The sequence below is a fragment of the Monodon monoceros genome, unplaced genomic scaffold (genome assembly GCF_005190385.1).
Source record: "Monodon monoceros isolate NGI ecotype Baffin Bay Population unplaced genomic scaffold, NGI_Narwhal_1 Super_Scaffold_6, whole genome shotgun sequence".
Taxonomy (NCBI): domain Eukaryota; kingdom Metazoa; phylum Chordata; class Mammalia; order Artiodactyla; family Monodontidae; genus Monodon; species Monodon monoceros.
In genome coordinates, this window is record NW_021703783.1 from 31,144,805 (window position 1) to 31,158,969 (window position 14,165).

The 14,165-nt window shown below is 36.3% G+C and overlaps 1 protein-coding gene across 1 annotated transcript in view; it reads right to left on the minus strand.

The window, feature by feature from the left end:
• Window positions 1-14,165, minus strand: part of GXYLT1 (glucoside xylosyltransferase 1) — a 47,428-nt gene that overhangs the window by 10,794 nt on the left and 22,469 nt on the right. Inside the window, exons 3-5 of the mRNA XM_029204216.1 lie at window positions 12,466-12,637; window positions 6,924-7,049; window positions 3,723-3,974 (exon numbers count right to left, since the gene is read on the minus strand). Coding sequence (XP_029060049.1) covers window positions 3,723-3,974; window positions 6,924-7,049; window positions 12,466-12,637 — 550 coding nt within the window. The remainder of the gene's footprint in view (window positions 1-3,722; window positions 3,975-6,923; window positions 7,050-12,465; window positions 12,638-14,165) is intronic.

The window sequence follows — 14,165 nt, forward strand, 5'->3', positions numbered from 1 at the left end:
ATTCTTTCTCCACAATATCACACATATTAAATGTGACAGACTATATGTACTGACATAAAAATCATTTATATATTTACTAAGTGAAAAAAGCAAACTGAAGATATATAAAAGAATTCTACATATAAATGCTAATGTACATGTATATCTGTTTCAAAATACTTTTTTAAAGGGTCTGAAGAATACACAGCAAAGTTTATAATGCCATTTGGGCAAAGGAATGAAACTGAGGAGAGTGGTGTGTAAAGGGGGGACTTGTCTTTTTACTCTATATGCAATGAATTGCCTGAATTTTTATAAGCATGATTTAGTTTTGTAAATTTTTTTTTAAAGAAAACATTTTTAATCTTACAGTCCAGTACCTTGAAAAGTACAGTAGTGCAGTACAACAGCTGGCATACAGGAACCGGCATCAAGTGAACAGGCAAGAAGAGTTACTGACTGGAGGAGGGAGAGGAGGTGGGAGATGATAGAGCTGAAGTAGTTTTGTAATTCTTTAAAAAGATGTAGTTCTAATTTACTAATTTCAGCAAACCTACCAAAATGCACATGCATTATATTAAGATAAATTAGTTTCATTTCTAGAACTATGTATGCTTTTGAAAATAGACAGACTCATTATTATCATCAGTTTAGGTTACAAACAAATATAAAACTGACAGGTGGCTATTCCTATTATGTTCCAACAATGCTAGAAACTGAGAATTCATCAATTCCCAAAGATCAGTTACTCTCCTAATCTCTGAAAAGTTCCATCCCTTTTGGTAAGATGTTCATTGATATTGTTTTAAGCTCTACATGTAACACAATAAAAGCCCTCCATCACATACATCTTTCAAATATGTAAAAACGACCCTCACAGCCACCTCACAATAAGTATTCTCTTTTTAATGGCCTAGTTTCTAAAACTTCTGTCTGGCCTCTGCCAGTAATTATGTACTGAGTTGCTACTTTACGCCAGACTCCATGCTAAATATTCTGAATACAAAGCTGCATAAAAGATACACCCTGCCCTCAGCAGATGGAGAAAACAGGCAAAAATTACTTTACAAAGTAATATATGGCACGACATGAACAGGGTACAGTAAATATACAAGAAAAAAATTCTCAAGATGCCTTATTTATATTCTCTGGTTTTTAGCTAATAAATAGAAAAAGGTTAAGAAATAATAGAGATTCAACACTGCAAATACAATCATAATACAAAATACAAAGCAGTATCTTAGCCAGTGTTATATCAATGTCTATCAAGCATTATGAGAAAAAAAACAAAAAAGTTAAAATTTTACTATTTTAATTTTTAAAATATATAATTATAATACATCAGGTTGGAAGTGAATAATCATGAATGGTAGGACTGCGTGACAGCAAAGCAAAGACTTTAAAACATGGCCATGGCCACTGTCCTAAGTGGGTAATCTTACAGCTTTTCATGTGATAGGCACTATGGGGTAACATTCATGGATCTGCATGAAACAGTTTGAAAAGTTATTACAAGTAATTCAGTTACATCACTAGAGCTTTAAAATTTAAGATCTGTGCCAGAAATTATAGAGTTAGTAGGAAAAAACAAGGCAATGTTTGCTAAAGGTATGTTTGGAAATCAGGAAAAATAAAGGTATATGAAAAACAGAACTAAAAATCAATAAATTTTGTAGAAACATATCAGCAATCATAAATACAATTTTAGAAACAGAGTACATCTGTGTTGTTCCCACTGGGCAAGAATAGAGCTGTTTGAAACAGAGGGATAGTAGGTATGAAGTAAATTGTGCCTACTAAATTAATGTACTATCACACTCCTCATATTTTTCTTCATTAAGTCATTAATACATAGAAAAAAACAAAAGCTTGAAATTTTAGAAATTATTTCCACTCTTATATCTACATCTCTAGCTGGTTTAGAACATGCCACAGACAAAAAGAAAAGGGAAAGGGGAGAAACTGTTAAACATATTTAAGAATGATATTTAAGTAAGTAAAAGGTAAATAAAAAATAATCAGAGATTTGAACTATATAACTGCAATTTGAAATTTTCTTAAAAATCAAGTAATGATGTTACACTAAATTATCTCTAAGGTTATTGCAACACTACACTTCTCATAATTCTAAGAATTTCAAATGAAGAGCTCCTGAGCAGTCACATTATTCCTTAGCACATAATCTTACAGCACCATCTTCTGGTATAATATTACTGTGCATAGTCTAACCATCAGAAAAGTAAGAAAACTCATGGTATGACACCTGTTTTATTTAGTAAAACTTTATGGTACATGAAATTTTAAAACTCAAAATATATTAAAAAATTGGGTAATTGAAGAAAGATGTTCACTTGTAAGCAAAAGCAAAGGTTACACTGGCCTCATTAATGCATTCATTTGTGGAAGACAAAAGTGAAATGAAATCAAGATTTCAGAAAGGTACAGAAAATGGGAAAGCTAAAAAAACCCCTAGGTTTACTAGATCTTTACAGAAGACAAGAGTGATGGGTATTAACTGTCTTAAGAATGAAATGGCGAGATGTGGGTGGTGAAGGCTACAAGCAGTACTGCTGCCTAGAGCAAGGATAAGAAGGGACAAGAGATTTAAATCAGACATGCCGAAAGGAGTATTAAGTAATGGTGTAAATTCTGGTCCACCAGAAGCCATAAGAAAAATACCAGACAAATATATATACACATACAAATATACATATATATTACATATATATTCATACCATAAAAGACATACTATCCCTTGATGTTTGATTTAGTACTAACTAGATGTAAAAGGATAAACAGTAAGTCTCTATCAGTGTTTCAGAAGCCACTGCTTTTAGCTAACACTGAAGTGCTTACTATGTGTCATGCTCTGTACTAAGCATTTTGAATGGGTCTCTTTTAAATAGACAACCTACATAAGTCCATTTATTATCTCTATTTTTCAGCTGAGAGCACTGACATTTGAAAGTTAACTAGTTGGCTAGTGGTTGTGGTGAACAGGTGGCAAAGCTAAACGTAAGGCTAAACCACTTGACCCCAATGTCCCCAGACTACGACTTAAGGACTCATCAGCATGAAAATGGTAAACAGTACAACACACTCAGGTGTTCAGAATATGCAGAATAAGAGAAGTTAAATAGCCTCACTCTTCTACTGACCCCACAATTTGAGCGATGAGAAACACACAGGAACTTTTTTTTTTTAAGTTAACTTCCAATAGCACCAAAATAGCCAACATTTCCTATGTGTTAGCCTCCCTTCTAACTAATTTAACCCTCACAAAAGCCCTATGACATAGGTACTGTTATCTATCATCCCATTTCACAGATGAGGAAATCAAAGCCCAGAGATGTTCAAAACTTACCCAAGGTCTCAGCGTCTGAACCAAGCCAACGGTTCTTAGCTCTTAACCACAATCTGTGTTCCCCCAAGACGTACCGCAGTTTAGATTCAAGTATTATGAGGCTGCACAACTACAAAATGGCAACCCCTGCCTGGAATACCAATCTAGGAAGGTGATGTTCACACTTGCTGCACTGTTACTTCACTGTAACACCGTCTGCTCTGACCTACTGTAATGCTCTAATAAACAGAATACTAAGAACACACTTTTCTTCAATTATTCTAGATAAGTGGGAAAATTCTGAATAGCTCGATCTAGTTTTTAATAAAGCAAAATTAAACTGGAAACCAAACAATAAGGAGGGAAAAGAGAGATAAGTTAACCTGGATCGGTGACTTACCTTGAAATACTTCCTTCTCATTCTGGTCATGTTCATCAACATAACTCCAGAGTTCACTCCAGTTTTTCCATAGTATGGATGTCTGGCAAAGCGATTATACCAGCCTATTCGAGGCTCTTCATGTTCTGGTGCCATTGCAGCAATTTGTGTGGAATTAAATTTCTTTAGTAAAGACCAAATATCATCAACGGGCCGTAAAAAAAGGATATCAGTGTCGACATACAATAGTGAGTCAACTTCTTTCAGGATTAACTGTGGGGAAAGATATTTGAATCATTAACTATAACTCTATTTAATATAAAACATGAAAGAGGCTTTCATTATTTAAAAAACACCTAAGAGAGAAACTAATTGACATTAATTTTTAAAAGTAGTTTTTCCCAAGTCTGTCATTTTTTACAAGAGCATATATAGATAGTCTGCTAATCTCTTTAATTAACTTTTAGAGAAGAAAAGCTATAAAAACAAATCAGAACAAAAACTCAATACTAAAAATTGGAAGAAAAAATAAAAGCAGTAGCCTCAAAGACTAGGGTGGAAATGTTTTTCATAATGGAAAATAACATTAGCTTCGGTGAACTGACATATCGAATCTTAATTTCCTGAGGTTAAATACAGAAATTAATCAGTACAAATGAAGATCTTCTCAACTCGTCCCCTCAGCCTGTAACACTAATGGCCAGCACCTTTACCTCATTCTGGGCTCAGCTAGCAAATGGCAGAGCCAAAATTGAAATCCACACCACCTAACTCCAGAACCCATCCTCTTATTTCTGAGCTTACTACCTCCCAACAAATCGAAGAAAATGTGCACTCACATAGCAAGGGCGAAGACAAGACTTGTCTTGGAAGACTCGCTATGTCACTTTCCGAGAGACGTTAAACCTCCAACATGCATCTCTTATAGGAATTTTCAAGGGTACATTTTTATTTCTGCCTTACCCATATACTTTAGAATGTGACTCCTGCGAATTTAAATGTATTGCCTATCCCAGTGTATTAGTAAGACTCAATGATTAGGTTAACCTAAAGGTTTTTGGTTAAGAATACAAAGATGATAAGAGCTTGATCTTCATTCTGCTCCTTTTCAAAGCTGCTACCTCCTCCTGCAGTTACGAAGATGAGCAGTTACGAAGCTGAAATCACTCCATGCCCCCACTGATTTAGTATCAGGCTGGGGAAAAATATCTGACAGTTGGCTACAGAGCCTGAGTAGAGAAGGCTCACTTGTTCAAAGACTACAATTAAAAGGGTATGTACGTATGTGGATGTCTGTTCCCCTCTCACTTTTTGCGGGACGAAGAGTGAGGGAAATTGTTTTTATATCAACATTTTGCTTCTGTACCATGAGACAAATGTGTGTTTACAGACTTTTGTATTGTTAGCAATCTAGGAAGACACTACAGGAAGCTCCAGGGTTACTGTTGGGAGCCACTGCCAACTGGAGTTCACACATAAGGTTAAATAATAACCACGTCAGTATTTTTCTATGGTTCCTTTTGGCGGAACAAGGAGTTGGCAGAGCTTACATTGGTTCTTTTAATCCATCTATTTTAGAGGAGAAACTTAGTTAAAAAAAAGGATTTTACTTAGAAAAATGAAGAATCAATTTACTTAGATCTGGTTAAGTAAGAGTGAAGGACGAGGACAATTTGACAGGCTTCAAGTATTTAATTTTAGTAGTCAAATTCCATTTAGGAATTTAACCAGATTACATCATTAAATGATCTGGCAAATTTCCTATCAAGACATCAACAATTAAACTTGTTAATAATGCAGAATAAAACAGAAGAGCAATGACTGTAACCTCATGCTTCTTTCATCATTGTTTTTCAGTGACATATCTGTGTTTATTTAATGTCATAATGTGCTTGTTTAATGTCAGCCTCCCACATCAGACAACAGGCTCTACGAAAACAAGCAATCTGTCTGTTTCATTCATTCCTATATACCCAGCACTTCATTACAGATACTTGGTAGAATAGAGGCACTCAAACTATTAAGTAAATGATGTAACATTGCAATGATTCAACATAAGATTTTTTTTTAATTTTTAAAATTTAAGGCCTACATTAAGTACCTAAAACTTCTTAGGCTTTTCCCCTTTAATCCCTTATTTGTGTGCTTCTTACAATGAAAGTAGGTAATGAGAAAGATATCCTAGGATCCAGATTTTTTATGCTCAGCAATAAAGCTACTGGTTAGGCAGACTCAGCTATCAAAATGTAACTTAATTTTAAATTTTAACTGACATCCTGGATTTGATAAACTCTATTCTTAATATACTAAGAATTGCCTTAATCCACTTAATAATAACAAGTAACTTAAGTTTCTTCCCAGTAATTCACCTTCCAGAAACTTGTGAGCTTCTTAAACTCAGTATTTCTAACTACCGTAACTATTTTAAACATTACAGTGGTTCTAACAACTACTGAGAATTTTAAAACTATCAGTGAATTCAATTCAAAATGGAAGAGGTAAGCTGGCTTCTGAATATTTTTATTTATTTTTTCTTTTTTGGCTATACCATGCGGCTTGCAGGATCTTAGTTCCTGACCACAGATCAAACCCGTGTCCCCTGCCGTGGAAGCTTGGAGTCCCAACCACTGGACTACCAGGGAAGTCCCTGAATATTTTTAGATTAAAAAGAAATAATCAGGGTTTATCACCAGAGACCACCACCAAAGAACAGCCCCATTGAATAAATGGTTCCCATTTCCCTTCGAGTTCACGTGGCTCAAATTTTGTGTCTGTGTTAAAATATCAGCTAGAAAAGGTGAACTGGCTTGCTGTTAAGACAGAAATGATTATCTAATGATCTACTTCATTTCCCAAATTATAAATGAAGTCTGCACCTGGCAGGTGATCCTGCCACTGCATTCCGCCTGGCAAAGACTTGGCTCCATTAAGACCTGATGACCTCTAACTCCTTCTTAGAGATGAAAGTTTATAGCAACTGAATAAATTAAAATGTAAGAAATAGTATTTCAACAGAAATTATTTACATTTTTCGTTTTTAACAGAGGTTTTTTTATTCTATCTTTTATTTGTTCTATGGGAAGTTTTTCCTTCTTCTAATGTTCAAAGGGAAAATCATACATGTGTGTTTATTTAACTGATCTATATGGAACTCTTCATTAACTTGTGTGTGTAACAGCAACATGCAAACAAACAAAAAAAACACTGGAGAAAAAAACTTACTGGCAAGAACAATCTCTGGGAAGCACACGGTTTAAAGAGCTTTTTCCATTCTGCTGCATTCTCACTTGGAAAAGTTATCGGGTATAATGAATAATTAAATGTTTGTAGAAATGACCAGCTGTTAAGCTAAAATAAAAAAACAAATAAAAAATAAAAGAACTCGGTTTAGATTTGTTTCTCTTTCTCTGCAAAATCATAAACCAACAGATTATTTTTCAAAAGTTAAAATTTAAGATGTTATACATTGTATGTCATACACACTTAAGAGAAAGTTAGATTCTTCTTTCCCACCATTTTGTTTTCATTCAAAATCTTAAAGTCATTCCAATATGCTAGAAAGACTCCACCGTAAAGATCTGAGGGACAATTGAAGTTATAAGGATATCAACCACAAAACCAAAGTGGAAGGAGCCTTACAAACTGTTCGCCTCCATCAGCTTGACCTAATGTATAAATCCTCTCAATCCCTAAACAAGTTAAACTCAGAAAAATTAAGCACTAATTTTATTACCACAGTATGTATAACAGAAAATAGTTACAATCCAAGTCAGACCAATGTGAAAAACTGATTAGAAAATATTTATCTATATAGATTCAATAGTCCTGGTAATAAAATATTCTGATAAATACATATGCAGTGCTGATTTTTAAAAAAATCATTACAAAAAGCAAAATCTTGATTTACTGATCTGAAAATTTATAATGAACACGTTTACTCTTTAGCATCCGGAGTGCAATTCAAGACACTGAATTGCTTCAAATTCAGTTTAAGTATTACCTATCACTGCTGCTTAAACAGAATTGTTGATTTAAATTTCCTACAGAGCATTCACAATTTTTGCAGGAAGAAAAAAACTAAGCATTTTATATAACAGGCTGAAGATGATCTCTTTTTGAATTATGTCTGTGTTCAAGTAATTTTTACTTTTAAAAAATTTTTTAAAATGCTCAACACATATCTATTTTTTATTATTTTATTTATTTTATTTATTTTCAGTTGCATCGGGTCTTAGTTGCGGCACACAGGATCTTTCATTGTGACGCTCAGGCTCTCTACTTGTGGCGTGTGAGCTCAAGTGAATGGGCACAGTAGTTGTAGTGCGTGAGCTATTTGTGGCACGCAGGCTCCAGACAATGTGGGCTCTCTAGTTGTGGCGCGTGGGCTCCAGAGTGCATGGGCTCTGTAGTTGCGGCACGCAGGCTCTCTAGCTGTGGTGCGCGGGCTCAGTAGTTGCAGTGCAAGGGCTTAGTTGCCCCGCAGCATGTGGGATCTTAGTTCCCTGACCAGGAATCGAACCCACATCCCCTTCCACTGGACCACCAGGGAAGTCCCTGTTCAAGGGATTTTTAAAAACATTAATTCCTCCCTCTTTCTCTCTCTCTCTCTCTCTCTCTCTCTCTCTCTCTCACACACACACACACACACACACACACACAATCAATGCCTTCCAACACAGTTTAAGGGAATAACTTTACTTCCAACACACTGTTTTGATGTATCTGTTAATTAGTTTCAAACACTAGTATTTTATTTTCCTTGCGTGACTTATAAATCACTTAAAGATCCTTTCAAGGGACTTCGCTTCACAACTACAGGGCCCACGCACTCCTGAGCCTGCGTGCTGTAACTGGAGAGAAGCCCACATGCTGTAACCAAGAGCCCAGGCACCGTAACGAAACATCCCATGTGCCGCAACTAAGACCCGACACAGCTAAAAATAAGTAAATAAATAAATAAATAATTTTAAAAGAAGATCCTTTCAATACCAACTTCAAAATGAAATCTTAGTCGTTCTTAAAATTCTAATATCGAATCATCTTTTCTGCAGTAAAAGCACATTCCACAAAATATTTGATTCTCCTTCATCAAAAGCAAAACCAAACAGTCTCAGAGTTAACCATGATAGTTAAAGAAAAACTAAGTTTAAAAATATAGTATATATTATACAAGCAATAACTCAGCCAGATTTGAAGACAACACAGAAGCCGCATATAAGATGAAGCAATAAATTTATTTTACTTTTATATTACATTTTCAAAGGTTTCCACAGTTGGTAGCAATCTCTTACTATTCTCTGAACTGTTAGGACGAGATTAATTCCTCAGTTAATATTTTAGGAAACAATCCAGATAATAAGATTAAGATCACAAAAACACATATCACAAGTACAGATACCAGAAATATTTTAAAACAGTAAGTAAAGCTTTTTTTCTGCGTTGTTTTTTAATTGAAGTACAGCTGGTGTACAATATTATATAAGTTACAGATGTAAGGTACAGGTACACAATTTTTAAAGGTTACACTCCATTTATAGTTATTATAAAATATTGGCTACATTCCCACACTATATATAGGATATACTGTGGTGTAAAATATATCCTGTAGCTTATTTTATACATAATAATTTGTACCTCTTAATCTCCTACCCCTATACTGCCTGTCCTCCTTTCCCTCTCCCCACTGGTAACCACTAGTTTGTTCTCTGTTAAGTGTGAGTCTGTTTCTTTTTTGTTACATTCACTAGTTCGTTGTAATTTGTAGATTCTACACATAAGTGATATTATACAGCATTTGTTTTTCTCTGACTTATTTCACTTAGCACAATGCCCTCCAAGTCCATCCATTTTGCTGCAAATGGCAAAATTTTCATTCTTTTTTATGACTGAGTAGTATTCCACTGTGTGTGTGTGTGTGTGTGTGTGTGTGTGTGTGTGTGTGTGTGTATATACCATCTGTTTATCCATTCATCTGTTGATGGACACTTAGGTTGCTTCCATATCTTAGCAACTGTAAACAATGCTGCTATGAACATTGGGGTGCATGTATCTTTTCTAATGAGTGTTTTTATTTTTTTCAAATATATACCCAGGAGTGGATTGCTGAGTCATATGTTAGTTCTATTTTTAATTTTTTGAGAAACCTCCATACTGTTTTCGACAGTGTCTACACCAATTTACATGCCCACCAACAGCATATGAGGATTCCCTTTTCTCCACATCCTAATATTTCTTATTTGTGGTCTTTGTGATGATAGCCCTTATGACAGGTGGGAGGTGAGATCTCATTGTGGGTTTTTTGTTGTTGGTGGTGTTGTTTTTGCGGTCCGCAGGCCTCTCACTGTTGTGGCCTTTCACGTTGCGGAGTACAGGCTCCGGACGTGCAGGCTCAGCGGCCATGGCTCACGGGCCCAGCCGCTCTGCGGCATGTGGGATCTTCCCGGACCAGGGCACAAACCCATATCCCCTGCATCAGCAGGCGGACTCTCAACCACTGCTCCACCAGGGAAGCCCTCATTGTGTTTTTTGTTTTTTGTTTTTTGCAGTACGCGGGCCTCTCACTGCTGTGGCCTCTCCCGTTGCTGAGCAACGGGCTCCGGATGCGCAGGCTCAGCGGCCATGGCTCACGGGCCTAGCCGCTCCACGGCATGTGGGATCTTCCTGGACAGGGGCACGAACCCACGTCCCCTGCATCGGCAGGCAGACTCTCAACCACTGCGCCACCAGGGAAATCCCTCTCATTGTGGTTTTCATTTGCATTTCCCTGACGATTAATGAGCAACGTTGAGCATCTCTTCATGTGCTTGTTTGTCCATCTGCATGTCCTCTTTGGAGAACCGTCTATTCAGTTCTGCCCATTTTTTAATCAGGTTGTTTGTTGTTTTTGATGGTGAGGGTTATGAGCTGTTTATGTATTTTGGATATTAACCCCTTATTAGTCATATCATTTGCAAATATTTCTCTCATTCAGTAGGTTGTCTATTCGTTTTGTCAATGGTTTCCTTTGCAAAAGCTTTTAAGTTTACTTAGCTCCCATTTGTTTATTTTTGCTTTTATTTCCTTTGCGCTTTAGGAAACAGATCCGAAAAAATAGTGCTATAATTTATGTCAAAGAGCGTTTTGCCTATGATTTCTTTTAGGAATTTTATGGTTTCTGGTCTTACATTTAGGTCTTTAATCCATTTTGAGTTTATTTTTGTGTATGGTGTTAGAGAATGTTCTAATTTCATTCCTTGTAAAATAGCAAGTAAAGCTTTAAGCCTCTTGGAATCAAAGATTTTAGCAGAAATCTAAAAGACTTGAGGTCACAAGTAGTGTTTTTCACTTAATATGCAAAATGAACTAATTTAACCTGAAAAAAACATCGAATACTTTTCCTACATAGATCAAGCAAAAAACCCAGATCAGTTTGACAGCTTAACTGAGTGTAGATAGAGAGATAAGAGATGGTGCGGGGATAATCATTATCATCTTCACCACCATCTCAGGACACAAGGTAATGAGATTTCAGGTGAAGTTTCTTCTTCGTGTATGTTCTCCCTCCTATATTTATCTGTTCTCCTCTTCTTGCACAGGAATAATTTTTTTTGTTAAGGTTATGTGGCAGTCCTGATTAAAAGGGTATATTGTCAACCCACACAAACAACTAGATATGGTCACATGACTAAGTTGAAACCAATGAGATACTGGCAGGAATGTCATGTGCAACTTCTAGAAAGTTTCCTTAGAAAGGAGGAGGAGAACCCCCTTCTTCACTCCTTCCTCCGTCATGTTGGCTAGAATATGAGTGTGATGGCTGGAGCTTGAGTAGCCATCTTGGATCATGAGGTAGAAGCTTTATGTTAAAGGTGGCTCAGCCACAAGAGAGAAAAAAACAAAATCCCTGAAGACACAGCGCTGCCATATACCACAGACTGCCTACTTTTATATAAGAGAGAAATAAACTTCTATCTTGTTTAAGCCACTGTTATTTTGGGTTTTCTGCCGTTACAGCGAAACTGACTGTAACTAATACAAAACCAAAATAAGAAACGTTCTTACCAGAGCAAGAAGCTACTTCCCTCCATATTGTCAATTAAGAGTTCCCTCCACTCAAAACAGAATTAAAACCTTTGTGCACACTCTGATTGAGGCACTCTCAAGCCAAGGATGGGAACACAATTAAGAAGTAGGACTTCTCAGTCAAAACATCCTGGAACTATATAGTCAGTAAAATAAAACCTCCATGCTTGGCAAAGGACTCTAAGTAGCCTAACTCCTTTTCAAAAACAAGTCTTCCTCTTACACCCTAGATCTGGAAGTGCAGATGGAAGTGGCAGCAGGGGACAGTCCCCACTCTTAGAGGGCAGAGCTGCAGAATACATTTTATTTTTTTAAGGAATTTTGCCTTTTTTTTAAAAAAATTTTATTCATTTATTTATGGCTGTGTATGGCTCGATGTTTCTGTGCGAGGGCTTTCTCTAGTTGCGGCAAGTGGGGGCCACTCTTCATCGTGGCGCGCGGGCCTCTCACTATCGCGGCCTCTCTTGTTGCAGAGCACAGGCTCCAGGCTCAGTAACTGTGGCTCACGGGGCTAGCTGCTCCGCAGCATGTGGGATTTTCCCAGACCAGGGCTCGAACCCGTGTCCCCTGCATTGGCAGGCAGATTCTCAACCACTGCGCCACCAGGGAAGCCCTAGAATACATATCTTTGTTCAACAACATTTTACTATATATACCATTAAATATTCAACTATACAGGCTTGACTAAGTCTCAAATACTTACTATGCCTTTAAAACTATCATGCAGTTGATCTTCAGCAAAAATATGGAACTGAAGAGGTTTGATGCTGAAGATAAGTGCTGACTTCAACATGGTTAGAGTTTCTTCCAGTCTTTCCCCACAGGCAACTACGGCTAGGTGCACTCTCTCAACGGGCTGCATTTTCAGACTATACCTGATAGAAAAGAAAACCACATTTTCCAACAGTGTTAGTATAGGGTAACATGTTAACGACATGGTATTCGGACCGTGTTCAAAGATTGAAGTTTGAACAACAAGGTCCTACTGTACAGCAGAGGGAACTATATTCAATATTCTGTAATAAACCATAATGAAAAAGAATATTAAAGAGAATATATATATAACTGAATCACTTTGCTGTACACCAGAAACCAGCACAACATTATAAATCAACTATAGTTCAATTGAAAAAGAAAACTGAAGTTTGAACCTTCTATTTAAAAAGCAAAGACAAATCAAATTACAAAACAGTATAATGTTGAATCAATCATATATATATATATATATATATATATATATATATGTATGTATGTATGTATGTATACCCTCAACCAGCCTTTCTCAGCTAACGTTCCTCACCAGGAACCACAAAACACAAAAAATGACCACTTCCGCATTCCCCCAAGAATGGTACATAACTAGCATCATTCTGGATGCACGGGAGAGAAGTTAATTCACTACTCACTCTGGATGCTGTAGGACATTAGGGCTTAATTCTCTCAAAGAAACCCCCACTTGAGAAAGGGAGCAGCACTGATTTGAAGGTCTTCCATTTAATTTTTAACTATTTTACTTAAAAAAAAATCTCAAACACACCAAAGTAGAGAGAAGACAACAGTAAATCTCCATGTACCCATCTCTCAGCTGCAACAATTATCCATTCAAAGGTATTCTTATTTCCTCTAAAACCCCTCCCCACAGCCCCTTCCACTAACCAACAGATCATTTTGAAGCAAACCCAGATATAAATTCACCCACAAATATTTCAATATTATATCCAATCTTCAACCATGCTGATTACAAGAAGTTTCCTTCACATAAGTTTTTTTGTTTTGTTTTGTTTTACTGTGCAGTCCCATTTATCAAGTAATCAGTGAGAAGTAAAAATTTCTGAGGTGGTCTAAAAATACTAGTCAAACACTAGTAGCACATCATTTTGGAAGGAAGGAAAGATTCCTAAACCCCAGTTATCAGCCTAGGCTATGTTGGACCCTACCTCTAACACAGAGCAGCAGTGCAAGCACCTTACCACTGAACCAGTAATACTCCACCATCATACAAGGAACAGAACTAATTATGTGTGACTGCATTGTTATTAAACAATTAACATTTACAATATGAAATAAAGACCTCATCTGTAATGAGGACATAAAATAATCTTTTTGGAACTGACAGCTAAAGGTATGTAGGAGTGGAAGGCAACATAAAACAACCTAGTAGCACATTAAAGTATTATAAAGTACAAACATTCCAAAACTAAAAACATACAAATTTGACTTTAACTCAATTTTTAGTTACAGAGATCCTTTCTGTAAAATGTATAAGGGGATTACAAATAATACTGTTTAACGTTAATAGTTGTATGTATCCATTACTGAAATTTTGTAGTAGCAGGGATGGGTGATTAATCATTTTTCTTAAATTTATAAGCTAAAATTATCGTGGTTATGTTCCTTAGCACA